Source organism: Fomitiporia mediterranea, assembly GCF_000271605.1.
Source record: "Fomitiporia mediterranea MF3/22 unplaced genomic scaffold FOMMEscaffold_7, whole genome shotgun sequence".
NCBI classification, from domain to species: domain Eukaryota; kingdom Fungi; phylum Basidiomycota; class Agaricomycetes; order Hymenochaetales; family Hymenochaetaceae; genus Fomitiporia; species Fomitiporia mediterranea.
Genome location: NW_006760392.1, coordinates 2,619,011 through 2,644,492, shown reverse-complemented (window position 1 = coordinate 2,644,492; position 25,482 = coordinate 2,619,011). Strand labels below are relative to the sequence as shown.

The window sequence follows — 25,482 nt, the reverse complement described above, 5'->3', positions numbered from 1 at the left end:
CGTCTACTGACTACGAATCTCCTGTGAAATAAAGCGAGATACGAATGCTATTGGGTATAGAAACGAAAGGATAACTATGCGTTGGTACATGAATGATGGGTGAACGGAGTAAGTGAGCGAGTATCAAAAAAAGAAAACAAAACAGAAAACAGAAAAAGAAAAAAAAAGTTCAGTGTGACGATGCAGTGCGAATATATAGTAAAAAAGAATGAATCGAGAGTGAACGAATATGATTAAGCCGACTTCGGCTAAATATTATGAAAGAATAGAGCTGCACAATGTCCGTACAAATCTATCAGGGGATACCTGCCTTCTCTTTAGAGTCTGTCTTGCGTTTCGGTCCTCCGAGTTTGCTGATTCGCTTCAGGCCCTGCGAGAAACTCTTCTTCTTCTCGTGTTTCGACCCCTTGATGCCATTCGTTGCCTCAGTATCTGTTGAATTTCGGGCAGAAGTTACGGAAGATAACGAGGCGACATCAGCACGGTCAGTCTCGGCGGGAGTTTCTTCGATCGGTTCGGGTTCAGATACGATACCCGTTGACCCCCCGCCGCCTACAAGGCGGATCGTATGGTCTGGGGATCCTTCCTGTTCAACCTTCCCTTCGTATGCGTCTTCCGAAGCTTCCTTCTCAACAGCTTCGGGTTTCTCATTGTCAGCGTCAGGCCGGTCCCACTTCTCGGTCCCATTAACAACGGAAGAGGACAGCGAACTTGGGGCCTCGGACTGAACAGGGGATGTAGATTCAGCAGCGAACTCCTTTAGAACTCCGACTTTAGAGTCGGATTCGCCAGCAGGCGATGCAACCGGCTCCAACGGGACAATCGTCATACTGCTAGTATCGTTTTCTTGTAGCAGGTCCGAAACATCCGGAGAAGGCTTCTCAGGACTTGGCTCTTCTAAAGGAATTTGAACGAGGGTTGCTTCTTTAACGGGCGAAGTCAACTCATTTGGCCGTCGAGCAGTAGGAGTACTTGGAGAGGGTGGCTTCACGGCTACCTGTGCACCACTGAGAGGGTGGACGACTTCATCCAAAGACAGTTGTCGACCTCGTTCAAGATCCTGGTCAAATGATGTTCCTCGTGAGTCTATTGGGGATGATGTTTGGAAGTCTTGCAGAGAAGGAAGATCCACGGGACGAGGTGCAGGAGGCTTTGTGACAGAAATAGTAGGCAAGGGTGAAGGAGGTTTGCTTGAGTCGTCATTCGAATTACGTCTCTTGTTGGTCATATTTGTCAGTGCTGCTGTCGGAGTTGCTTGATCATCCTCAAGCACGCCGTTGTTGAGTACGGGTATAGGTACTTCTGCGCCAGATCCAGAGGAGGCGGCAGCGAGATCAAGAACACCAAGACCATGCTTGGCAGCCTACCATACCGATTAGACTACGTTTAATCAAGCTGGAAAAAAAGTAACGCACTTTGGTCTTTTCTTTCGGTGAAGCAGACCCGTCAGAAAGAATACCGGATTCTCGCCATTTCTTCACGCTTTTGTCGGCCCAGGCCTCCAAAACGCTCCAACCACGGTATTCACCGGCAAGCCGCATACCAGCTCCCGATTCACCATCGCCATCGCCTTTCGTTCTTCCGCTCCCATCAAAGAAATAGCTCTCGTATCCAATATCATCTTCGGATCCTTCGCTTCCATCACTTACGTGTCCGAGCTCGAATCCTTCCCCGTTTTCCAAATCTTCCACGAAAGCAGCTAACCAGGTCGCCCATCCGGTTGAACCCTCGCCCCTCCACATCACAACCTTCGTGTCAAAGTCACGCCCAAAAACGATGACTTGCCCTACTGCGCCCCCTTCATCCGGATTTAAATCCACGCCCAGATAGTTCCCGGCTTTATCGGTGACAAGTGGTATCCACCCACGCTGTGAATATTCCCTCCGTACCCAGCCTGGTGGGATTGATTGCATAACCTCCTTCAGCCGGACATTTGCACCGGTAGCCGGATCGGTATCGACCTCACGCCAGAAGCGCCATTCTTCCAGCACATCCTCGAGCGGGAGAAATGACAGACCAAAGAACAAGCCCTCCGAACAGCCCGCTGATGATTCCGCTTCCTGCCCATCGACAAGGAGGTACGACTCTCGGACAGGAGATGGTAGAGAAATTCCAAGTGCCATTTCGATGTCCGCTAAGTCCTGCGGCAAGATACCATAGTTTAGGGTGTCGCCAAGCTCAGGGTATTCTCTTGAGAGCCATCTTTGTAGTCGCGCCCATGTTTGCGCTAAGGGCGGATAAGGAGGAAGCGGTGATAACGGTGCGTCGTTATGTAAAGGCAACAATGATTGCTGGCGAGATTGGGAGGATAAAATCCTGCCACTAAGTTAAGTAAGCCCGCTCAGCGACGTTGGTGATGAATGCTATGCAAGAAAAGCACGTACTTCTGCCTAGGCACGTAATCATATGTTGTCGGACTGGCGGGCGGAGGGTATGCATACGACGATGAAGAGGGCGTCATTACTTCAACGTCCGGTCCGTCTGGACTTGAGCGAGAGAATGAATCCAGATGAGAGGCGGTGAGGGGTGAGGAGGTTGGCAAGGAGAAAGCATCGTGGGTAGACAAGGCCATCTTTCGCCGTGCGCTGGCAGTCGATGGAGCTGACGAAAAGAGGTTTGAAAACCAGCCCATCGCAGATTGACCCCGTTGGTACGAGTAGGACGAGACAGAGACAGTCGGTGCGGTCGACGTCCGCACTTGTGTTGTTCAGAACGTCGGCGCCCAACGCAGCAAACGCTGTTAATGGTCACTCGTTCCGTGACCCTGGCTCCTCTTCCCGCTTTAGGCAGTTACGTAACTCTCAATGTGATATACTGAAAATTTAAGACTTCAAGTCAAGCAGCAAGATTCGTTTTGAAAACGAAGTACGCAGATAGGTTTTTCTATTTTACTGGTGAAAGGCCGCAATTTATATGCACAGACACAATGAAGTCAAAGTAAAGCAACTGTAAAATGGTTGAGTGTCAAATCGGAGATTCGGCGGCATCGGTGATATCGACGTCAGAGCTGCCCAAAACGGTTAACTGACGCGCTCTGCCCACTCAATCACAATCCGCCCAATTCAAAAGAGAAAAAGAAAATATTGATTCGTCTTGTCATAATGTACAATGGGTCTCGTCACTTGAAGACATGAACTACATAGCAATCTCAAATGGTATGGATTACGGAAGTCGGGAATCAAAGGAAACACCATTTCCAATCCAAGGTTATAGAGGTGCCTCCTTGAGGCCATCTGCAACGGCGAACGTTGCCGCCGTCTTCGCCCTCACCTCCTCGAGAGTCACACCCGGCATAAGCTCGGTCAACGTTAGCTTGCCAAGCGCACGATCAATGGTGAAGACAGCAAGGTCTGTCACGATCATGCTGACGCAGTTCGCACCAGTGAGCGGCAGCGTGCACTCATCCAGGAGTTTCGGGCTGCCGTCCTTTGCGACGTGTTCCATCACGATCATAATCTTCGTCTTTTCTGGATTCGAAACAAGGTCCATCGCACCGCCAATGCCCTTGACCATCTTTCCTGGTACCATGTAGTTCGCAAGGTCTCCCTTCGCCGAGCATTGAAGAGCCTTTAAAATACCCAAGAAAGATGAGAAACTCCAGTTACGTTAATAACGCGAGTACTCACGCCAAGAACAGAAACATCCATGTGGCCACCACGAATCATTGCAAATGATTCGGCGGAGTCTTTTAAATTCAGTGATCAACATAATACCCTTCTATTAGGAGAAGTAGAAACTCACCAAAAGTTGAAGCTCCAGGCAGTAATGTAACAGTCTCCTTACCAGCATTGATAATATCCGCATCAACCTGATCTTTGGTAGGGTATGGTCCCATTCCCAAGATGCCGTTTTCGCTCTGCACCCAAACACTGACACCGGGCTCGAGGAACTCGGTCAAGAGGGTGGGCATGCCGACACCAAGGTTCACGTAGTAGCCATTCTTCAACTCTTTGGCTGCACGCTTGGCAATACGTTCGCGTATTTCTTGAGAACCACGCTTGGAGGAGTCACCAGGAGACGGTGGAGGGGTATCATCGTCCTTAGCAAGTTTGAGGATTTCGATTTCTTTCGACATAGTTGCTTTTACGACGCGATTGACGTATACCCCGGGTAGATGGACTTCATTTGGCTCAAGAGATCCAACCGGAACAATTTCCTCCGCCTGTAATTGACATTTCACGGATTATAATTAAAACAACCACCTGGAGAAATAGACATACCTCAACAATTGTAAGGAGAGCATTTCTTGCAGCAACACCATTGTAATTATTCTGCGTATACCTGAAGAAGTATTAGGTGCCGATTCCTCTTGGACAGGTTAAACGAAACTAATGTACCTGAATATCGTGTTCCCAGCTTCATCCGCCTTCCACGCTCTCACGAACGCGACATCACCGGCCAGAGCTGGTTCCATTACATAGCGCTTCCCATTGAACACTCGCACTTCTTTGGCATTGCCAGGTTCTTCAATTCCTGCAGCTGGGCCACCATCCTTATATTTGATAGGAATTGCTCCCTGTTCGACCGCGGTTGATGATCCGGTCGGGGTGAAGAATGCCGGTATACCAGCACCGTGTGCGCGTAAACGCTCGACAAGCGTCCCTTGAGGTACTAGCTCGAGACCGATCTTGCCCGTGAGATACAGCTTCTCGAAGTGTTTATTTCTGAAAGATGATGTCAGAATATACGTGTTCGAGGTATCCAACTATGAACTTACCCTCCGAGATACGATAGCATCATTTTCCGAATCTGTCCCGTATGTACAAGCAAGCCTAATGTTGCATTAGATCCGGTCTTGACACGGCTCTGTCCTGCTCACCTAAACCCCTCTCGCCAACTCCGGCATTATTAGAGACTGCAGTTATGTTCTGTACCTCTGGTCTTTTCGAAAGTGCGTGGATTAAAGTGTCTAAGTAGATATTAGGATAAGTATGCTGTGTACAAGAATTGTATACATGCATACCTGGAGTTCCACAAAGTCCGAATCCTTACAGCATGACGACTATTAAGCATGTATGCGACGCGCAACGTCTTTAGTACATACCTCCACACAGAATGATTGATCCCGACTGCACATCCTTGACTGCCTCATCGGCCGACTCCCATACCTTTGACGCTTTTGGGACAGAAACCGATGCGATACCACGCAGCCCCGCACGCGACCAAGGTCTAGCAGAGGCGACGATCGAGAGACGAAGGAGGCGAGTGTCCGCTCTAACAGCGGTTTTGGCGGGCCGACAACAAACTCTTGCAGCCAGCATCTCTACGAGCTTTGGGGAGAGTGGGGATTACGGAGACGGTCGCAATGACCTGAGTATGTGTCCCACGAAGACAAGAAGAAGAAAAATACAAGACGGAAGAGCCATTAAGCGTGTCAGAGCTGGTTATATACTGAACTGTAGCTGCTTATCGGACTTAGCCGTCGGCCCGTATGCACGAAAACATTGCCTTTTGGACAGAACGTGACCTTCCGATTGTTCCCGATCCTCTCTTTTCTGCACCTATAACCACCACCGTCCTCCTTGCGGTTAGGAATATGCCTGATACTCCAAAGATGCAGAGCAAGAGTATAGTGACTATGAGCTCAGAAGCCTGTCAATGTCAAGTTTACAGCCACCTCAGACGAGCAGTAACTCATCTCAAGGAATTACACGATCATACCTCTCACAACCCTCGTGGGCCAATGGTAGCAAGGAGGATACATGTTCCGCGCCAGCTGGGTGTCACTGATCGACTGTTCATTGGACTTCTGGAGGCCGAAGCTCCTTACACTCTCTGTGTAATCAATTCGGCCTATATTCGTCGTCACTGCGTAACGGGGTCCTATGGGAATCGGAGTGCCTTGTCCAGCGAAGCACGAAATCTCGGACGCACGCGGTGCTTACGCGGAAATATGATACAATAGAGAGAGCAATGTGGTCAAGGGAAGAAACAGGACTTGTTTGCTTCCTGCACTCTTATGAGCTGTTTTCATCCGAAATCCCCCGATCCTGCCTATTTTTTGCCAGTATTCCATACTAAATATATCGAACTATTTGGAAATCCTGGCCCATTGTATCTCATGCTGTGTCGAGATCTCGCCAACTGCTGCATCCTTTTCTTCGCGATTTTCGTCTTTTTTTCGCTCTTACCACCTGTTCATCGAAGTGGATAAGTCCGCCTTAAATCCCTCTGAACGCGTTTCCTATTAGCGCTCTTCTTCCACCGCCAGGCAATAACCTTTTGACTTGTATGCTACCTCAAGTCTTCCAATGACTCTCATGATCAAGACTATACCCGCGCCGACAACTCACTTCGCCAAGGAGTTGTAGGCAAATGACCAGGCTCAGCTCCCGCCACAAACGGAGTATTCTGTGATTCTCAACGCGATTAAAATCCGATCATTATTTCATCGTAAGGTCAAGGAGCGGAAATCCTGTATACGATCATTTATTCTGCAGTTGTCCAAGACAGCCAGCCAAGACTTCCGATCCTCTCCGCTCCGATCAACCTGCCACGCGTCGATCATCGTCGATCTCATGGATCTTTGTCTCGGAGGCTCGCCTAGATTTGAGATTTGTTGACCTTTCGTCCGGGAAAGGCGTGAGCGGGACATATCGGCGCATGTCCAGCACTGGTTCGATGCGTCGATTCCAGCTCCGGGGCCAGATCTGCACGCTGGCTTGATGGGTTTAGCACACGTGCTAACCAAGAAGTGGGTACTTGCTTGATCATAGACGACTCCCTTTCAAGTTGTTTCACCGTCTGAATATCCCTTTGACAGTCCACACCGAAACAAATTACTAATTAAACGTGCTAAAAGGCAACTTGCTAAATTGTTAGAGCTGGAACGTTCGAATATTCGCAGTTGCGAATGGAAGCTGGTATTAAGCTTTAGGAACTCTTGAATGTTTCTCTTGAAGATTCTCCGGTGACAGAACGGATTGATTGGTGATGCAAGAGTTACGTCGCAGAATGGACCTGCAACCGTTGCTTACACATACTGTGTGGTGAGAGTCGGCGACCGTGGTTGGAGGACTGTCAGGTGTCCTCATGACCGAATTGCCATTGACTTAACACTCCTGCGAGACACCTCTGTATGATTTTAGACTTGGAGCGTATCGAACACGGGATTGTCGGACGATGCTTGCAAAGCGCCGAAGACGACTGCTGTGCGTAACACATCGCGCAGACCAATATCATAAGTTATTAAGTAAGCAACTTGCGAACCCAAGAACGCCTTGCGTGCTGAAATGCCACTCCACAGTCGGACCGAATAACGAGTTTTCATGTGTCCCACGATGAGCAATCGAGCTACACGATTTTTTGTGATGTTAGAAATAGTGAGTAATTACTGAATAAGCATGGCCTTGTGAAATGTGAAGAGTTGCATTGGTTTACTCATTCAATGCCGGCTGCAGATCTCATGATGAAGTTATAGGATCAGACGTCATCCAATGAGGTACATCGGCTATTTGGTACTGTTTTGCCAAGAAGGTAATTAGGCCTGCCCTCAATCTTATATTCATTTTGGACGGTTGGCTGGTCTACTCGAGGACTAGAATCCCCATCTCTACCTTTTCACGGACTCATCCAAATAATGACAGAAGTTTCGCGCGGCTGCCTCATGTTCTCCAGGTTGCTCAGCGCCCAGTCCACAATATTTACGTGTACCAATGCAACATGTACATGCCGACGAACAGGATTTGTGAACGAGGGTTAAAATTTTCCAACTCTGCTAGTTCACTACATTCTATCTACATCCTCTCACTCTGACTACCACTTGAACTCCCTCGATGCCATACGAAACGTCGTCCCTTACTGAGTCCCCGATGAATACACAGCAAGTGCATCAATTACCGGTTGGCCCGCCTCCAACTCCGACTCCGGTTCCTCAACCTTCACCCCCTTCAACGGCGTTCAATACTCTGGAACTACATATACCAATACCCATCCCGACTCCTCCGACTCCTTTGCCTATCGTTGTTGCGTACCCACTCTCAGAAACGCTGGTGTCTTCTGACCATGGCCATACACCTCAATTTATGTGTGATGTGATCCAGAGAGAGGATTCTGGGCTCGCGCTTGACCCTGTTCCTGCGCCTATGCAAGCACAGAGGTCAGCTGCTGAGCTGACTATGGAATCGGACGAAACCCTCCACGACCCATTAGCGCTAGACAATGATTACGAGCTACTTGAGATGAGCGAGGAGGAACGACTGGATGCCCAGGTATTATTTTTTTGCTTGCTACGTCATCGCTTATGCTGACCTCGAGGTACCGCATCTCTGCGTTTAGACAGTGCGCCTCTTCAGAGCATTAAACGTGCCCCTCAATGTTCACAGGCTCCGCGCAATACGAGCGAAGGGAAAACTGCCTGCGCCGTTCCTCAAGTTCAAATATGGCACTTCCCGAGCAAAACCATCTTCACATGTACCTGTTTTAGGTAAGAGAAATAAAGTTATACTGCTGCTGAATGTACTCAAATCCTCGGTCTCGATATCTGGAATAGATGAACATGCCGATCCTCATGGAAACGAGCCTACTGACATGGAGAGGGTAGAGGGCGAGTCATGGTACCTTCCTTCGGCATCCGCTCGGCGCATGATAAGGCGAAGAACACGTCGAGAACAGCCTACAGAAGAGCACGATGCAAGACGTGTGCACCCTATAGAGATTAATGTGACGAATGATCAGGCGTTACCAGGACCTCGACCAATAATTCACAACATGACTATACTAGACCAGTTTCCTCTTCCACCTACTTCGCCTCCCGTTCCGACACCACAGCCAAATCCATATACAATTCCGCTGCCGCCGACTCCATCTCCATCAATAACTCCGAGTTCCTCGTCCCGGCCACTGGGCTACATGTATGCACCGGCAAAGCCACTTCGTCGAGCTCCGAGTTGCAAGTCTTGCGGTGGTGGCGGCAGCTCACCCGCAAACTCCGTCCCCATCTCATGCGCGTTGACTCCAGTACCGCCACTGGGTAAAGGGCAAGGGCCCGGATGTTATTACGCGTATGACCTGTTAACGCCCTCGCCTGGCGCCATTCCGTATTCTGGCACGGGCTACGCACGATCTGTTTCACCCAAGCGCTCTGCGTCTGTTTCCCCTGTTCCGATTACACCGCAGCACTTCTCTTGAGCGTTTATTCACTTTGATCAGCGGTCCATGGATTGTATTTATGTTTCTTGGGATAGTGTATGATACGACACATTGACATTGCACGGATACTTTAGTCATTGTTTTAATTGCTGATTCATGTTGGACCTTGTATTGACGCGTAGACCTTTTATCATACCTTAGACATCCATCTTACGTAGAGATATCGCAGCCACCGCATAGCCTGTAGTATTTATTCAGGATAACAGTAAAATACATCTACACAAAACGAAAAAGCGGTAATACTTAAACATACATATCATCCCAGTCATCATCATTTGTACCGAGTGGTACTGTAGTAGTAGTAGGTTGAGACTGGTCTTCTTTGGATTTAGAAGAAACCTGATCTTGCGGGTCATTAGTTGCGGGTGCTTTGGTTCGAAGTTGCTCCTTATCCATCTCGTCCAGAACATTCCACACATCATCGTCGTCTTCCCAACCCGACGACGAATTTAGTGTAGTTCTCGAGGCTTCTGGTGTTTTAACAGGAGCGGAAGTCGGGGGCCGGTTTTTCGGTGCAGGCGGTGCTGGAATGGACTCATCCTCAAACGCCCGATCATGCAATTCTGCCCACATAGCGTCATCATCACCATCAAAAGTGAAGTCGCGTCCGGCATTTCCACCCTTCGTCTTCAATGTTGCCGATGTATTCGTAACGGCGGTATTCTCGCGCCTCGTCTCTTCCTCTTGTTGAAGAAGGGCGTCAATGTCAAACGGATCGTCATCCATCGGAACATCACTACCGTGCTCAGATGCGGAACTTGGAGGCCGAGAGACTGGTGGATCAGGAGCCACTGATGAAGCTCTTGAAGAGGAACCGTTGTGAGAAGAGGACGCAGTGTTGGTTTGGCGCGGCCCAAACACGTCATCTGTATCACGCTCTCGTCGGCGTTCGTCGTCGCTATTCTCTCCATTGTCCGAATTCATGTCGATATCCTCATCTTGTGAAAATTTCTTGCCATTGATAGTCCCATTGATTTGATCCCGCCAACCAAGAAGAGCTGACTATAAATGAAATGAGCTTGTATGCATACCGGAATGAGAGTATGCGGCATACATGCATGCGTTTAGAATGACATAGCTTCTCGACGCGATTAACAGTATCGCTGAACTGAGTTTTCGGATACATTTTATGTGCCCAGAATTGATACAACGAGAATAAGCGATTCAAGTCTGCAAGCTAGGACGTCCAATATCACATCAGTAAACCACGCCAGTTTTGAACAGCAGAAAAATGTATGCTTTACCTCATGACCCTTGCCCTTCGGCTTAAAGTCTTTGCACACTTGGACGAGCGCTGGCAGTCCATTCTTGTCCAATAGCCTGTCCTCATTTAGCTTTGGGACCTGACGTTTCTTCGTGGCGCCGGCTTCGTCGGCGGTCCTCGATCCGAACGCTCCATCCTTGTCCCCAGCACCGAACCCGTCGCGCGGAGGCGAACTGGATTGCACAGCATACTGAGCATATGAGCTTTGAGGTGCCTCTTGCTCTGCTCTCGCTTGAGCATCCCGTCGAAGTGCTGCAAGGTCGAAAGGTTTTGACGATTTGGATTGTCTTGGTGCCTCAGGGTCTTCAAGATCATTAAAGAGTGAGTCGATATCTGGCCGAGCTTGATTCGTATGAGAAGGGGATCCCATCCCAGCACGACCATCTTCGTCGTCAGATTCACCGAGAAACAAAGTAGATCGTCGGCGTTTTTTGGGTCGAAACACGTCCTCATCATCATCGTCTCCATCCTCATTGACGACCCCAGTGCCCGAGCCCGCCGGTGGAGGCGAAGGCGGGTTCACCAGTGGCTCAGACCAGATATCATCGAGAGAAACAGACATTGTAGATACGAGACAAGTTGTGCTATGATCCGAGCACGATGGTCGCGAACAAGCAATGAGCTGCAGCACAGACGCGTCGCGACGCGTTCGCAGTTGAGCACGTGATGACTGAGTAATCAAATCGATCGACATTTTTGAAATTTTTTGCTTCCGCTTCATTCTTCGAATACCACTCGGCGGGCCGAGGACTATCGGAGACTAATTGACCAGGTTTTAATTGCATTTTGGGCGCACAGCTCGCATGGCATATAAAACTCGGACGCTTCGCTGCTAAGCCAGACACAGTCACTCTGAATTAGAATCACTTGTCCACTTGACGAACATCTTCCTCTCTGTCCCAATACAATGATTGTTCAACAACTACCGAACGTGAAGGCCGGGATTGACTACTGGAACACACAACCAGCCAACCTCGATGGTGTTCTTGGTACATCCTTCGAGTCAATTCCTTAATATTACAGGATCTAACGAGCCTCTACTTTCTTACAGGTGGATTCGGATCTTGCGTGAGTCCATGCAGGTCTGCTTTATTTCATGCATCATAATCAAGCAAGGATGTCTTCAGGCACTCCCTCGTATTGATGCGCTGTCGTCCCGCCATTTTATCTTGAATTTATTTCCACAGTTATCAACTGTGCCGTCCGCGATTCGTCCATTAAGTGCGCAGCCACTGACGCGTCGAACTCGTGCCCTAGACGTCGGGGCGGGAATTGGCCGGGTCACGTCTACTGTTCTTTTACATCTATTTTCCGATGTCGTTCTCGTTGAGCCCGCGACCCATTTCGTTCAAGAGGCACTTCGCAGTGTTTCAACCGCGTCAAGAACCGATAAGTACGCTGGTGAATGGAAGGGCGTGGCCGATGCAAAGAAGAGTGTAACTGTCGTCCACGGAACGCTTCAAGACCTCGATCCACGAGTATCTCCCGAATCGGGTGGGAATTTGACCGTGCTCGGCCGAGTCGGATACACACCACCAGAAAGCGAACTAGACAAAGAGTCTGGCTTTGATGTAATCTGGTGCCAATGGTGTTTAGGTCATCTGTCGGATGAACAACTTACCGTCTTTCTCAAACTATGCAAGGAATCTCTCCGCTCAAAAACGAAAGGTACAGGCGAATTAGAGGGAGTAATAGTCGTCAAGGAAAACATTTGCTTAGAGAAGGAGCGTGGTGTACCAAGGGTAGAATTCGACACGAACGACAGCACCTTAATAAGGTACGTTATATCTTCTTGCTTTGTGTTGTAATGCTGATTGTCCCGGTTCATCGACCTGATAGGAGTGACCTTGCATGGAAAAACGTCTTCGCCAATGCTGGCCTCATTATAGTGAAGCAGGAATTACAGACAGGCTTTCCACAAGGATTGTATCCCGTGAAAATGTGCGTTTTCCACTTATTGTCCTGTCTATAATTCTTAAGTGCCCTTAGGTATGCTTTACGATAGAATGGATTTAGAATATAGAGTTTACACTACTTATTAACTGGGTTGTGTCATTTCAATTCGTTTTTATCAGTTTAATTGCTTGATCTCTTCACTCCTTAAACGTCCAGATATACCAAGCGTACGGTGTCCTATGCAATTCCAAACAGTATCAGCGCCTGTACTTCTGCTCTGCTCGAGATAAAAAATTATTACTTCTTTTGCTACGAAGCATAGGTTATCGATGCTCGGACACTAGACGTCAACCGGAACGACTGCCTAGCTTAAATACAGCTCTCTCACTCGTTAGCTTATACAGTAAAACTCTCCCTCCTTCTTCTGACCCTGTGTGCAATCAAAGTCAGTCATCGAACTAGGTATCCCAAGGTGTCAGACTAACTTAAGTGCTGGAGACACCACAAAGCAAGTCGAAGGTCATGTCAGCTATCAATTCTCACGCATAGTGGTTTCTCCCTCGTCGACGTCGACCTTCGTTTGGTTGTAAGTCACATTTTCCTCTGCTCCCTTTTACGCTCTCAAATTTGATCGGCAGACGTAGTGTCACTCTCCAGTAGGATCCTCACGCACGGATACCGTTCTCGGGCTCTGCCCGTCTTTGGTGGTCGATGTCGCGACAGTGCTTCAATACTTATAATTTAATTGTGCCTGGCGAGGTGGCTTCTCGAAAACTGTACATTTACAAGGTTATCGAACATCTATGTGTCGGCGAGCACAGGCTATGAAGAAGAGATGTTGATCTAGATGCAATACTTCTACCTCCTTTCACCAAGTCGACATCCTTGTGCTGTGTATGTGTTTGGTGATTTGACAGGCATAGCATTACTGGGAGCCGCACTTCAGCCGTAACTCAATTCTATTCTAAGGCCAATCCTAGACCAAAACGCCGCCTGCCTGCTATTAGGCCTCAGCCATCCGGGGAATCGTGCCGTACCTGAGACAATGTATCAATGGAAGCCTCATCTCGAGTGGGAGCTTCTGCTCTGTCCTATGCGCTGCCACAGTATTATCAGCTATTTATAGCAAAGGTCTCTTAGTGAGGAAAGAAGGAGATTAAAAGCTTCTATACTTTCAAAAGAAAAAATATTGTGCTTATCCATTTTTGAATAGATGAACCCTTTCTAAGAAGGAAGGACAAGTTATAATAGCCGGGTTTTTCCTAGTCAAGGTGAATCTGTATATACATCTGTTAAGGTTGGCTGCAACGATGGCTATCAAGACATTTTTCGACAAAAACAAATAGTGAACGACGAGAACAGCAGCAGCAGAAGGCCAACAGAATTTGTCATTGTTCTTGTTGAATTTCTCGTGGGCCAGTAGTTTTTCAGTTCCACGAGGCATTGTCTTGACATACGTCTTCTGTGCAAAATCATAGCCTTCAAGATGCACTCGAGACTCGAGTGTTATTAAGTAGACACTGAGTTCGAGCGATCAGCATTCCCTTATCGCGACTATATTGGCGTGTTAATGCATGTCATTGCAAAGACCCGTACGTTGTCTCTCTAGATTTAGTAGAGTTTTGTATGCCATCCTGGGAAGATATAGCCACAAATGTCAGTCCCTCAATGCTGCTAAATGCGCGGTTCCTTACACACCTCCCATTAATCGATGTCTGTGCTTTTGCTTGCGAATGAATTCCATCTCTTCGGCCGGGGTAATATCTGGTTATCAACGACTCGAACACTAGATATCAACCAGAATGAATTTGTCCATATTGCAGCCTCTATCCCGTCAATTTCTCTTGAGATTATTTCCACAAGTACCGGCTGTCCCGTTCGCATTTTGTCCCTTGACTGCGCAGCCACTGATACTGCGAACTCGTGCTCTTCACGCTGGCGCTAGAATTGGTCAAGTCACATCTGCTGTTCTGTTACAAATATTTCCGACGACGTCTTCGCCGAGCCCGCGAGCCACTTGTTCAGGAGGCATTTCGCAGCGTCTTAGCCACATCAAGAACTGACGAGTTCGCTAGCGAATGGAGGGGCGTAGCTGATGCAAAGAAAAGCGTAACTATCGGCCACGGAACGCTTCAAAGCCTTGATCCACGGGTATTTCCGGGCCCGGTGGAAATTCGGCCGTACGAGTCGAATACATGCCACCAAAAAGCGAACTGGGTGAAGAATCTAGTTTTGAGGTAATCTGGTGCCAATGATGTTTGGGTCATCTCTCGGACGAACAACTCACGGTCTTTCTTGAACTATGCAAGGAGTCTCTTCGCTCTTGCGAAGGGTACAGGTAAATTGGAGGAAGCCGTGGTCATCAAAGGAAATAATTTACTCAGAGAGGGAGCATGCCGTCCCGGGGGTGTAATTCGACGCTCACGACAATATCTTAATAAGGTGTGCTACATCTTCCTTTTTGCTGAATGTGGTTGTCTCGATACCTGGAATTGATTGTAGTGATAATGCACGGAAAGAGGTTTACATGGATGTTGGCCTCGTAATAACGAAAGAGGAAGTACTGAAAGGCTTTCCACAAGGACTGCATCCCGTGAAAATGCGCGTCCCTAATTACTTCCCGTCCTATACTTTTTGAATGTCTCTAGCCTCGCTTTACGATAAAATGAGTCTAGATTGTCTGCGATTCGTATAATGGTTGGTCGGTCTCATTAGGCTACCTCGCCGACGTACTTATCAGTTTTGTACTGGATGTTCCAGCAGTTCCGGAGATACAAAGCGTACGGTGTCTTAACACACTCCGCATCACATCAATGCCGGTGCCTCCGCTCGATTCAAGGCAACTTATCACTTCTTTCGGCATAATATCTGGTTACCAACGCTCGGACACTAGAAATCAACCGGAATGACGAACTGCTTAAGTACCGATATCCAAGATCTTCCCTCTGACCTCCAACCCTGCGACACCTCCCCTCTGCTAGACCCTGTGCCAGTGTGTATTCAACGGCCACTCTTGAGCTGGATATCCTGAGATCTTGGACTGAGCTATGGAGAGGCTAATTCACGAGCCTGTCAGTCATCCATTCTCACGCAGAACGTTAATCTCGTTGGTGACCGTCATTTGTGCGTGAGTAATACTTACCTCTGCTCGCTTTGCCACTCTCAGAAATTGATCGGGCGTACCATCATTCACCAGAAAGTTCTTCACGTGAATTGTTCAATCTGCCTGTTCCCAGCTCCATCCCATTTTCGGGATCATTGTTCTGGCAGTGCATTGGTATCAATGAAGACGCCACACTCGGCGAGGTGGCTCCTTGAAATCTGTACATTTACAAAGTTATAGAACGTCTGTCCGGCGGGCGTAGGCTATGGAGAAGAGATGGAGATCCGGTTGCAACGGCTAGGGGCTCTTTTGTCCAAGTCGACATTCTTGTGCCGCGAACGCATTTGGTGGTTTGACAGATATGGTACTACTTTTGGCCGCATTGAAGCCTCATCTGCACAATCATGTTTACTGGAGCTTGATTCTGTCTCAACAACTAAATCCCGCTGTGCTCGATTTTGGGTTCGTAACCATTCAGACTGTAGTGCCATACTCGAGACAATGTATCAAAGGAAACATCGTGCCGAGTGATGGCTTCTCCTTTGACTTGTGCTTCCGCGGCGTTCCCAAACCTCTTATGGAAAGGATCATTGCCATTTTGATCCATCCAGGTGAAATGTAATGCACGCATCCTCCCTATTTATCAGTAGCAGCTTTCAACCTAACTGTGTCGAATCAGGTGATTCTACTACGCGTGGGCCATTGGCAGTCCTAGGCAAGTCTCGAGTCAAGCAAAGCGATTCAAAATATGAACGTATGTTCCGGGGTATATTATGCACAGATTTTTCATGTTTTATTAGTGCGTATCAATGTTATCCCAATATTGGCACTGCTCTGTTTCGATTTAACGCAGTCCCGGTTCTGACTTCAGACCCTGGAACATGGCGAATTGTGCGAGCCCGCTCGTCCAACCCGTATTTTTTTTCGGATATTGAGATATTGCTCGCTCGAAAATCAAAATGCATTCAAAGCTGATCCGTATTACATACAAGGCATCGAGTTCGTGTTGCAATTTTCACCAACTGGTTTTGTTAGAGTGGCTTAGAACGCGCACCAAAAGGTAAGGATACAATTAGCAAAGGTATGTTCAAGATTACGACTGGTCCATTCTAGCTACATTTGACGTATTTGAGGCGATGCATCGCAATCATCATGTCTGGCGGATTCCACTCTAGCAGTCTCACCCTGTCCAATTTATCGCGGTTATTATGGGTAAATCTTGGTGAGAATTCAGGAACGAGAGTCTGAGGCTTTACCCAAGGCTCGCACATTCCGAACCTCCGCTTGTCCAAACACAGCATGATGGGCGGCTCCTTCTTTTGAGGCATTTGGCGCTAATGTGATCGAGGACGCTGATTCATCTGGGCCGAATTCCCGTGTTGCGAATCCATCAATATCTAATATGCGAATTCCCTTTGTCCACTTCGTTAAACAGAGTCTGGAGCACTGGTTTACAATGGCTCATGCCAAGCGATGGCATCTTGAAACGATAGGCTTGACATTCTGAGTGCCATACCCCGTCTGGATTATCTAGCTCGAACTGTTTAGGAGCTAACAACTATTACAGCCGACGACGGTTCTTCTGCTCGCACTGACCCTTGCAAATATTTCCTAATACCTATGACGAAAATCAATCTTGTTGCTTTAATGCTTCTGCTCGTGGTTCCATTAGGCAGCCATACTCTTCTGTACTCCCAATGATTCTCGCGATGAAGCTTCTTGCGATGCAGTCCATCACGCTCTCGCCTACTTTCTTCGGCCTTCGATCCATGTAACGTGCCATTCGAAGCAAACCTAAAACTCATCTGGATGGCATCGGAGTCGATTTCTGTTGTGGAGAAAACCTTCTCTACAAGGATGTGGTCTTCCCCATAAAGAAGTTTCCATAATCCAGTCAATATAAAAGTCCATCGCGATATCGAAGACTGCTCACCACTATTTCATCGACTTTTCTCTTGCCTTGGAATGTCTGCAGAGCCTCGTGAAGCCATGTCAATGACTGGACATAATGAGCGAGTAAAGAAAAGAAGGCGTAACAGGCAACCGTGTTTCGCTTGTGCCAGCAAGAGGACGAGGGCAAGTTATTCTACTGGGGCTGGGGAAATTGTTGCTAGTTGCTTACTTTTCCGCAGTGTACGCCGGTTGCTGTAGGCCTCTGCGAAAAGTGCCGCAAAAACGGTCGAAGTACCTGCCTGCCCCACGTTCCATGGCAAGAAACTCTGAGAGCGGCGACCCAATATGGAAGCATACCACATGTACGCATACTTGTTATTTACTACCACCCAACCTCGACTCAATGTGCCGCAGCTTCCATCTCAGATCACTAGCTCATCCAACACTGGCCCATCATTGCTTCAAGTTGCTCCGGGTCACCCACCTCAAACAAGTGTCAATTGTGGACAATACAATTTCAGCGCGACCGCACTTCAGCATGGGTAAGCTGGAAGACGTTTTTTATTACTTCACGAGTACTGATATTGGAGCGCGTTACGCAGGTACCCAGTCTCAAGCCCGAACACGATGTCGGTCGACATTCATAGAGTCGGCTTCTATCCGCCTGAGGTCCCACAAACGCACATGGCAGCACAGCAAGGCATTTATGCATCAGCACCGCCTATGAACTCAAATATATCCAGCCAGAGCAACGTATAGTGGGTCCACCCAGCTGACGGATGACGCTCGCATGTACTAACTGAAAACAATGATTCTAGTTTACAACAGTTTTATCCATCACCAGGGCTCTGTACCCCACCCTCAACCTCATCTAACAGCAACTCTAGCAATGCCAATTCGCTATCACCAACCCTCTCAGGGTATTATTCACCCAGTGACTACGCTGCAAGTATGAGGCCTTATGACTATGCACCGGGTGCAAATATTGGCGAACTTTCGTCTAAATTCACTTACGGCTCGATGTATTGATCGATTTAAAAGGAAGCCTCACACTTCCTCAAGCCCTTGTGAATTGGCTTCGTAGAATATAAGACGGTCTATCGTTTTGTATTCAATTTTCTTCGCTTCCCCCCCTGTCATATAGAGGGAGCTGTCTAGCACAGCACCGCGCTTCCTCCTTATTTTTCTGTTCCGCCTCTTTTGCTGTACAGTGGATCTTGCGACCTAGTACTTTACCTTGAAATCGTGGGACTATATTTCTTATTCCTTTCGGATTTCCATGGAAGATTATTTGCACCATGCACTTTGTCACTTGTTATTGTCGTTTGCTTTCCCTCGCACCCCTCCTTGCCTCCACTGTATAATACCCACCTTGGTTAGTCTGATTAATGCTAAAATTAGTTTTTGGGCTGTGTCTTTGTCGGATAGAACGTCCCGTAAAGCCGATTGACGCTGTCGTACTCAGATACAGTTGAAAATATCTTATTGCATAACGTCGGGAGAGGCCTCAGACCTATGCAATATGAGCAATATGCATTATGGTAACCGTGTGAAAACATTATTTAATTAGGAACCCAACATTCGATATTACTTTTCAATTTATTTGAAGACATATACACTATGACAAGAAAATAAGCACATATTTAGAGCATCAAGAAAGACAACCAAGACAATGACAAGTACAGTAAACATGTATATTACTGTAAAACTCAAGGAATAGTTTGTAATACAAGGAAATACAGTCAGAATCTGTAGAAACAAAAAGATAGAAAAAGCTAGTCAATACAAATAACTTTCCCCCACATATCATGAAGAGATCTTTGCTGCCCTATCTTGGTCTTGTGGCAGCATCAAAGACATTGTAAGCAATGAAATGTCAATCAGAAACATTCTTTTTGTATTGAAGTACGTCAGAGAACAATATGTGAGGCTTCTGGGTACAAAAATCACAACAGTAAGCAGTCTAATTTCCCAAAATGCTCAGAATTTTGCATAATTTTCTCACAAATCTTGATGCAATATGCAATAGACTATTTTTGTGCATAATTCCCTTATCCCAAGCTGGGATTAGGCAGAAAGCTATGCAATATTCAATTTATGCATTATAATGTGATGCAATAAGGTATTTTCAACTGTAGCTTGATCTTCTCGAAGTGCAGTGCCCGATCTCGAGTTCAAATCCACGAGATCAACTCGATCAATTCCGTAGGCGGGTTGAACAGAAGTATGCGTTCAGAATCATTGAATAGGGTCACTTGTCTCCGACCAATATGTCATACACAAGCTACAGATGCCGAACCAGGAGAAGAGATAGCAATCATGCGGACGAATAATTAATCTACGATGCTTGATGGGGACAAACAAAAAACGGAAGAAATTGGGGACATCCAACTCAGAAGTTATCCAAATTAACTCCATCCGCCACCTGACCAACCACCTGCACTGCCTGAATTCTGAACCACCGTCGTTCGAGCAGGGTTCAGCCCAGAGGCTTGAGGCGCCTGTTGATTCGGGAACCCTCCAGGCCGCGGCGTCTGGAAGCCAAAGCCCGCGGATGCACCATAATTCGATGAAGCGCCAGGAGGTGCAGAGTAAGGATTCGGAGTCTGTGCCGGTTGTCGTACAGACATATGCCCAGGCGTCATGTATCCTGCGGGCCTGCCTGGTGTTCGTCCCGGAGTCATACGGCCTGCACCGTAAGGTGTCTTGTTACCAGCAGCACCTCCACCGGCCGCGGCATTTTGGGACTCATGCAGGTATCTAACAGGCAAATGATGAGCAAGCGGTGACTTAAATAGGAGTTTTAAATTACACTTACCGAACTTTGAATGCATTGCACAGCTCAGCAACACCGGCCGCAGCAGCGTCAAACAAGTAGTACGCCTCAGGAGCTACGCGAACAGGCTAGGTAATATTGTTAACTTTAGTCTTATCGTAATCATCATTTACCTACCCATGTCTGAATTGACGAACCCTTCTTGGGAAGGAAAGACAAGTTGAAATGGCCAGGTTTCTTCCTATTTAAGGTGAATCCATATATGCTCTTGTTCGGATTGGCCGCGACGAAGCTTATCAAGAATTTCTCTGAACAAGGGTAAGTAAGAGAGTGCAGAACAAAGTATTAGCGGGAGGCATACGGAGTTCGTCGTCATCCTTCTTGAATTTCTCGTGAGCCATGAGTTCTTCAACTCGTCGCGACATCGCCTTTACATGGTTAACAATCAGTTCATCGAGATCGGCAAACTCATATTTCCCGTCCACAATAAGTTGACCACCAAGCGTCTGACCCGAAGGATCGGCGTTGGGCTCGACGACGTCTAGAGACTCATCAGACATAGTTTGAAAACAACTTAGCTATGTTCCTTACCGATGTGCTGATACAGATTGTCAGCGACTTTCCAGGTCACTGCCAAGTGGTTCAATCCCTTAGAAGATGGTCGAATCACCACGTCGCCCGGATGTTGCTTATCCAAAAACGTCTCTGCCTGAGCAGAATTGAAGTTTTGGAAGTTGGGATGCTTAATAACTCGACGCGTGCGGTCGACCTCTGCACGCTTCTTGCGCTGCTGTACATCATAGTCACGTTCGGCCTGGGTGACATTCCAGTACTCGTCTGGCTTCCAGCGTCGGAACTGCGCATCACCGACGGCGACATCCGATGGTCGAGACGAAAGCTCAATGCTAAACTGATCCTTGACCAGGTCTGATTTAACATCAATAATGACACCTGGAAGAGTCTGCCCTTTCTTGACGGAGACTGTCCCGTCGTCTGACTGATACATTCCATTAATGATGCCTTCGATGCCCGAATCCAATTTTACGACCGCAAAGCCTTCCGTTAGCCGTATCACAAGAACGGAGACGATCAACCCAACACGCAGAGTACGCTCCGTTTCACCCGTCAACATAGTAAGCACTTCTGAGGCCTCAGGAAGGACGAACTTCGGTCGAAGTTCCCCAAACGGTCGAATGAGTTCCGCACGAATGACATTCAATGTATGTCGCTTGAGTTCGCCACTCGTTTCCTCCATGCTTATCGCGAAATCGTCGAGGTTGAGCTCATCAAGCTTCCTGACGTTGTCTGAGTCCTTCATGATTTGGCCGACAACATTCGAAGGATGTTCGTCATGGACATCTTCCTCATCGAGTTCTAGAGCATCAGTGGCCATCTTCCGAGCCAAGTCATAGTCCTCAGGATGTACTCGAGTGTCATCAAGTGGATCCGGATAGTTCGAGTAATCAGCGTTCGCCCCACCACGACTCTTAGGTTCTTTATACTCCGGGTCTTGTGCTATGCGAAGGAAACCAGCAGCATTCAGGAAAATGCGCATAGTTAAAATACCCGATTTGACGAATTGCTCGCGATTAACCAGGTTACCACCCTACGAAGAAAATGAAGCGATATGCATAGTTCGAACACGGTAAAACTTACCAAAGATACAATCTTCTTGATGAGAGCTTGAGCTTTGCGAGGGCCCAGTCCAGCAACGTATGGAAGCAAGGTAGCATAATAGGGATCATTGACAGCCCGATTGATATCTACCCCGACTTTATTGACAACATCGACTAAGACGCGCTCAAAGGCCGACAACAACTTCTCAGTCGGAATCTGAGGACATAAGTCAGATACTCATCCATGCCTACATTCTGGTCACTTACAAGAGGTTGTACTGCGTCGTCGAATGTTATGGCAGTCAGATCTCCTCCCAATGCAGCGAACTCGTTTAGAGGGCTCTGCGCATAACGCGCCAGACCAACACAATACCTCGCGACTAGAGGCAAGTGCGGGAACTCTTCAGTCGCACGTTTGCTATGTTGATACAAACGCGCGACCTCGTCCTGAACGTAGATCACCGGAATGTTCAACGCCTGATCATTCGATACGTCATCCATGAATGAACTTTCATTGGGTCTGAGAATCTCGATATCGTGTGGGTTCAGAGCCATCTTGACATGGTGGGACAAGGTGGCCGTGTTAATTGACAGCCCACCGATTACAACCACATCTGGTCTTCGTCGTTTCACGAGGTCCCTGAACTCATCCCTATTTTTCGAATCCAGTAAATTATCGATCTGTGAATGTTCTCGAAGACGACCTGCTTCGTCGAGAAAAACCAAGTTGATTTCATCTCTCTTCGGGTCGCCTTTGCCCCATGATACAGCAAGAACGGATGCTTGTTCACCCTCGTGTAAGTCAGGAGGATGATAGGGTGCCATATTTACCCTCTGTTCCAATACGGTTAGCAGAGTCATGATACAGAGGAAATCAATAACGCACCTCATGCAGAGCATCAGCACAACTCTTCGCTAGATAGTCCTCGACCTCCTCGCGAATGAATTCCCGAACCCACTTCGCACCCATGGGAATGAGGTGCTTCTCGACGGCATCTTCGACAACGAGAGCGCGTTCTTCATTCCAGACCTTCGCCATTTCACTGAAACTGTCAGATGTGAACGCTTCCACCAGTTGGTTCACAAGTCGCTGTCGAACATCACTCGGGAGGGAAATAGTAACTGTCACCAAGTGCTGTGATTCCGCCTCAAGTATATTGAGGAACTGCGTCGATTGCAGCATTTCCTCGATCGGTTTGTTATAAAGATACTTGAATACCTAGACACTCGTTTAATTCCCAGTCGAATGAAACAAGAAAATTTGACAAACATAGTATACGTGATGGTCGTCGATTTTTGTCTTCCCTCGGTCCGTCGGCAATATGGAGATTTGTGCGTGGTTCTTGAACGTATCCCTGACGTGTCTTCGCAATAAGGGATCAATTCCCAGCTCCGTTGCTATGATCATCCTGGCCTGACGAAGTAGATCCTCCGCTGGAAGGGCCTTAGACGGGTCCGGGTCAGCATATTGCTCTGCAAACGCAGCAGGCGACAGATCTTTGTCCTCAACGAAGTGGACATTATGACCAGCAGACATGAAGTTCACAACAATTTCATGCGACTTTATCCCATAGCCCTAGTTGTACCGTGCTTAGAGCTAGTTTGATATAAGAATTCAGAAAGACTGGGGCGCACCTCCGCGATTCTAGAAATAATACTTTTTTTAGCAACTTCGTATGCAGACATTCGACTTGGAAGCTTATGCTTCCTCGTTTCTGCCTGCTCTTCCTCGTCCCTGAACGGGGACACGAGCGTGCTTTTCTTTTTGTTGTCCTTATACTTCGTCCCAAGCCATTGCGTCACGTCCGCTACGACCTCCACACTATCCATGTTCGGCACTAACTGACCCTCATAGTACTCATCATGGGCATCAATATTTTCGTAGATGCGCTGCAAGGCTTTCTTCCTCTGGCATAAAGAGCGAAACTTCTGTCCAAGAGCATATATTCGCCACAGATCGTCCTGGTTTAGGAGCTCTACGCGTGGTGCATGTGTATCTTGAGGGTTGAAGTAAGAGATGAAATCCCGTCGGTGTGCGTAGATATATGGAACCTCTAGGAACTGTACGAGCAAGAATTCCAAGGCACGGGTAACGGCTCCAACGAGTTTTTCAAGAAGGTAATGGAATTTTCCATTCGGCTTGAAAAAGTCACGTTCCTTCGCTCCCCCGAGACGCGGTGTGACCCAAGAAGCAGCATCAACACACTCTGCGGGAGTGAGTGCTTCCGGGAATGTAATACTGGCATTCGATGACAAGGTGGAAGTACCAAGCTGCATACGTTCGGGATAATCTTGAGCACGAATGAGGTCATCATCCTCCGTAAGTAGTCGTGCTTTTATTTCAGACGGCTCAAAGACCTGAGAATACCAGTAATTAGTAAACAAACAAGGTGCACATAATACGCAACAGCTTACATCCTGATACTTCATCTCTGGCTTGCCGGCTTCCTCCGCCATGATTTCCTCTTCATCATCCACCAACGCCCAATCATAATCATGACCGTCTCCAAAGACGTCATGAATCTCGTCCCAAGTACTACACTGTGTCAGCCCGGGATAGTTAAGACCAACTCCAAGGGTACAAACCTTGCATCAATGCCCGTAAGTTCTGGTCGATTTCTCAAGGCTTTTCTGCGTTCCTTCTCAAGACGCCTCCTCTCTCTCCTGCGCTCCTCGCGCTCTTCTTCAGCCATAGCACCTGCACCCTCCTCTTCATCTTCTTCGTCATCAATAAAGTCGTCCATATCCATCTCATCATCATCGTCACGTCCACCAGCGCGGTCGTCGTCCCAAATGTTTTGAATATCATGGATCTCTTGGGCCCCAATGATGTTCGCCTCGTCCAGGTCGTCATCGGATGACTCAACAATACCTTTCCGGCGCGAACCATCACCGCTTTCATCAGAATCACGGCCACGGCGCAGCCGCGTAAGATGTCGTGAGCGGATGCGTCCACCCGTGTTTTCCTCAAGAAGCTCTAGATCCTCTTCATCGAGATCCTCGTCCTCATCGGGTTCACCTGAATAGTACATCGGCAGTATGCCATTAGAAAACCATGGTTTTGCGTATCCCGCGAAGTGTACTCACGTTTACGGTGTTTATGCCTGTGTTTGTGCTTTCGACGTTTCTTCGAACGCCGACGCTCTTCTTCGTCATCTTCTTCGTCGTCTCCTTCCTCCTCCTCATCTTCATCCACAATGAAACCTTCTCGAACGCGTCGAGCAGCTTCCTCGTCTTCTTCCTCCTCCTCCGAACTGTCATCCGAGATGGCCTTGCCCTGCTCAATTTCCTCGCCTTCACCTTCCTCATCTTCGTCTTCCCCAGCATTCACACCCTTCGCAACGCCATTCACAGGCGAATGTATTTGCACATCCTCCTCAGGCAGAGGACGGGTATCCAGGTTCATGTCGTCGTCGACGTACGACATGGCGGTAAGAGAGCAAGAACACAAGCAGCTCTCCGTAACGCACGTTAAGGAACCGTTGGCTTTGGCTATACTTTCCCACAAAGAAGCAAGTATCGCTTACAAAGCTATTCTAAATTTAGACAAACAAGGACCTTTGTTTCTTCGTAAGAGTGGCTCGTCTCAAAGTAGTATAGTTATTCAAGTTATAGGTCAAACAAAGCATAATACTAATATTTCGTAGAGCAAGGAGACGCGCATTTTTTTACCATCAAGCTCTGGACTTACCCCTTTGGAAATTCATCATCATACTGTTTTAGGTTTATTCAAGAAAAATAATTTTGATGAGCCATTTCAGCTGGCTAACATGACTGACATCCG

The 25,482-nt window shown here is 47.8% G+C and overlaps 9 protein-coding genes across 9 annotated transcripts; 4 read left to right on the top strand and 5 right to left on the bottom strand.

Annotated features, from left to right (window-relative positions):
- Positions 1 to 68: 68 nt before the first annotated feature.
- On the bottom strand, positions 69 to 2,686 carry FOMMEDRAFT_109660 (uncharacterized protein). Its single transcript, XM_007267709.1, has 3 exons — positions 2,385 to 2,686; positions 1,416 to 2,322; positions 69 to 1,363 (listed from the first exon to the last, which is right to left on the bottom strand). Exons 1-3 carry the CDS (start codon positions 2,630 to 2,632, stop codon positions 296 to 298), a joined length of 2,223 nt encoding a protein of 740 aa, XP_007267771.1. The 5' UTR covers positions 2,633 to 2,686; the 3' UTR covers positions 69 to 295.
- Positions 2,687 to 3,068: 382 nt separating this feature from the next.
- On the bottom strand, positions 3,069 to 5,912 carry FOMMEDRAFT_141424 (succinyl-CoA:3-ketoacid-coenzyme A transferase). Its single transcript, XM_007267708.1, has 9 exons — positions 5,045 to 5,912; positions 4,964 to 4,987; positions 4,820 to 4,909; positions 4,718 to 4,772; positions 4,338 to 4,664; positions 4,221 to 4,281; positions 3,742 to 4,162; positions 3,627 to 3,685; positions 3,069 to 3,567 (listed from the first exon to the last, which is right to left on the bottom strand). Exons 1-9 carry the CDS (start codon positions 5,259 to 5,261, stop codon positions 3,208 to 3,210), a joined length of 1,614 nt encoding a protein of 537 aa, XP_007267770.1. The 5' UTR covers positions 5,262 to 5,912; the 3' UTR covers positions 3,069 to 3,207.
- Positions 5,913 to 7,775: 1,863 nt separating this feature from the next.
- On the top strand, positions 7,776 to 9,129 carry FOMMEDRAFT_157567 (uncharacterized protein; the record flags this gene model as incomplete). Its single annotated transcript, XM_007267707.1, has 3 exons — positions 7,776 to 8,210; positions 8,278 to 8,425; positions 8,492 to 9,129. 3 exons carry the CDS (start codon positions 7,776 to 7,778, stop codon positions 9,127 to 9,129), a joined length of 1,221 nt encoding a protein of 406 aa, XP_007267769.1.
- An 882-nt stretch (positions 9,130 to 10,011) lies between these two features.
- Positions 10,012 to 11,003, bottom strand: FOMMEDRAFT_21090 (Swi3-domain-containing protein; the record flags this gene model as incomplete). The annotated part of the gene is made up of 3 exons (XM_007267706.1): positions 10,395 to 11,003; positions 10,205 to 10,327; positions 10,012 to 10,152 (listed from the first exon to the last, which is right to left on the bottom strand). Coding segments are annotated over exons 1-3 (836 nt in total), but the record flags the coding sequence as incomplete, so codon positions are not given.
- A 179-nt stretch (positions 11,004 to 11,182) lies between these two features.
- On the top strand, positions 11,183 to 12,506 carry FOMMEDRAFT_124738 (methyltransferase domain-containing protein). The gene is made up of 5 exons (XM_007267705.1): positions 11,183 to 11,403; positions 11,466 to 11,482; positions 11,542 to 12,191; positions 12,254 to 12,355; positions 12,404 to 12,506. Exons 1-5 carry the CDS (start codon positions 11,322 to 11,324, stop codon positions 12,417 to 12,419), a joined length of 867 nt encoding a protein of 288 aa, XP_007267767.1. The 5' UTR covers positions 11,183 to 11,321; the 3' UTR covers positions 12,420 to 12,506.
- Positions 12,507 to 15,286: 2,780 nt separating this feature from the next.
- FOMMEDRAFT_21088 (uncharacterized protein) lies at positions 15,287 to 16,361 on the top strand. The gene is made up of 4 exons (XM_007267704.1): positions 15,287 to 15,437; positions 15,507 to 16,031; positions 16,093 to 16,212; positions 16,285 to 16,361. Exons 2-3 carry the CDS (start codon positions 15,775 to 15,777, stop codon positions 16,094 to 16,096), a joined length of 261 nt encoding a protein of 86 aa, XP_007267766.1. The 5' UTR covers positions 15,287 to 15,437; positions 15,507 to 15,774; the 3' UTR covers positions 16,097 to 16,212; positions 16,285 to 16,361.
- A 379-nt stretch (positions 16,362 to 16,740) lies between these two features.
- Positions 16,741 to 17,237, bottom strand: FOMMEDRAFT_141422 (uncharacterized protein). The gene has a single exon (XM_007267703.1). It carries the CDS (start codon positions 17,216 to 17,218, stop codon positions 16,958 to 16,960), a length of 261 nt encoding a protein of 86 aa, XP_007267765.1. The 5' UTR covers positions 17,219 to 17,237; the 3' UTR covers positions 16,741 to 16,957.
- Positions 17,238 to 17,434: 197 nt separating this feature from the next.
- On the top strand, positions 17,435 to 18,641 carry FOMMEDRAFT_141421 (uncharacterized protein). Its single transcript, XM_007267702.1, has 5 exons — positions 17,435 to 17,489; positions 17,546 to 17,668; positions 17,721 to 17,848; positions 17,909 to 18,064; positions 18,125 to 18,641. The coding sequence occupies exons 4-5, from the start codon at positions 17,934 to 17,936 to the stop codon at positions 18,333 to 18,335; spliced, it is 342 nt and encodes a 113-aa protein (XP_007267764.1). The 5' UTR covers positions 17,435 to 17,489; positions 17,546 to 17,668; positions 17,721 to 17,848; positions 17,909 to 17,933; the 3' UTR covers positions 18,336 to 18,641.
- Positions 18,642 to 20,120: 1,479 nt separating this feature from the next.
- Positions 20,121 to 25,104, bottom strand: FOMMEDRAFT_87335 (transcription elongation factor SPT6; the record flags this gene model as incomplete). Its single annotated transcript, XM_007267701.1, has 13 exons — positions 20,121 to 20,210; positions 20,260 to 20,390; positions 20,444 to 20,623; positions 20,674 to 21,688; positions 21,739 to 21,915; positions 21,966 to 22,532; positions 22,585 to 22,917; positions 22,969 to 23,274; positions 23,334 to 24,056; positions 24,114 to 24,234; positions 24,285 to 24,570; positions 24,610 to 24,717; positions 24,792 to 25,104. The coding sequence occupies 13 exons, from the start codon at positions 25,102 to 25,104 to the stop codon at positions 20,121 to 20,123; spliced, it is 4,350 nt and encodes a 1,449-aa protein (XP_007267763.1).
- Positions 25,105 to 25,482: the final 378 nt, after the last annotated feature.

Coding starts and splice junctions, on each gene's coding strand:
- FOMMEDRAFT_21088 (XM_007267704.1), top strand. CDS start 15,775: ATGGTACTACTTTTGGCCGCATTGAAGCCTCATCTGCACAATCATGTT.
- FOMMEDRAFT_141422 (XM_007267703.1), bottom strand. CDS start 17,218: ATGAGTTTTAGGTTTGCTTCGAATGGCACGTTACATGGATCGAAGGCC.
- FOMMEDRAFT_141421 (XM_007267702.1), top strand. CDS start 17,934: ATGTCGGTCGACATTCATAGAGTCGGCTTCTATCCGCCTGAGGTCCCA. Junction 18,065..18,124: donor TCCAGCCAGAGCAACGTATA/GTGGGTCCACCC, acceptor CAATGATTCTAG/TTTACAACAGTTTTATCCAT.
- FOMMEDRAFT_141424 (XM_007267708.1), bottom strand. CDS start 5,261: ATGCTGGCTGCAAGAGTTTGTTGTCGGCCCGCCAAAACCGCTGTTAGA. Junction 4,773..4,819: donor AGTTGGCGAGAGGGGTTTAG/GTGAGCAGGACA, acceptor ATGCAACATTAG/GCTTGCTTGTACATACGGGA. Junction 4,282..4,337: donor GCTGGGAACACGATATTCAG/GTACATTAGTTT, acceptor ATACTTCTTCAG/GTATACGCAGAATAATTACA.
- FOMMEDRAFT_124738 (XM_007267705.1), top strand. CDS start 11,322: ATGATTGTTCAACAACTACCGAACGTGAAGGCCGGGATTGACTACTGG. Junction 12,192..12,253: donor AACGACAGCACCTTAATAAG/GTACGTTATATC, acceptor TCGACCTGATAG/GAGTGACCTTGCATGGAAAA.
- FOMMEDRAFT_109660 (XM_007267709.1), bottom strand. CDS start 2,632: ATGGGCTGGTTTTCAAACCTCTTTTCGTCAGCTCCATCGACTGCCAGC. Junction 2,323..2,384: donor GATTACGTGCCTAGGCAGAA/GTACGTGCTTTT, acceptor TACTTAACTTAG/TGGCAGGATTTTATCCTCCC. Junction 1,364..1,415: donor CACCGAAAGAAAAGACCAAA/GTGCGTTACTTT, acceptor TCGGTATGGTAG/GCTGCCAAGCATGGTCTTGG.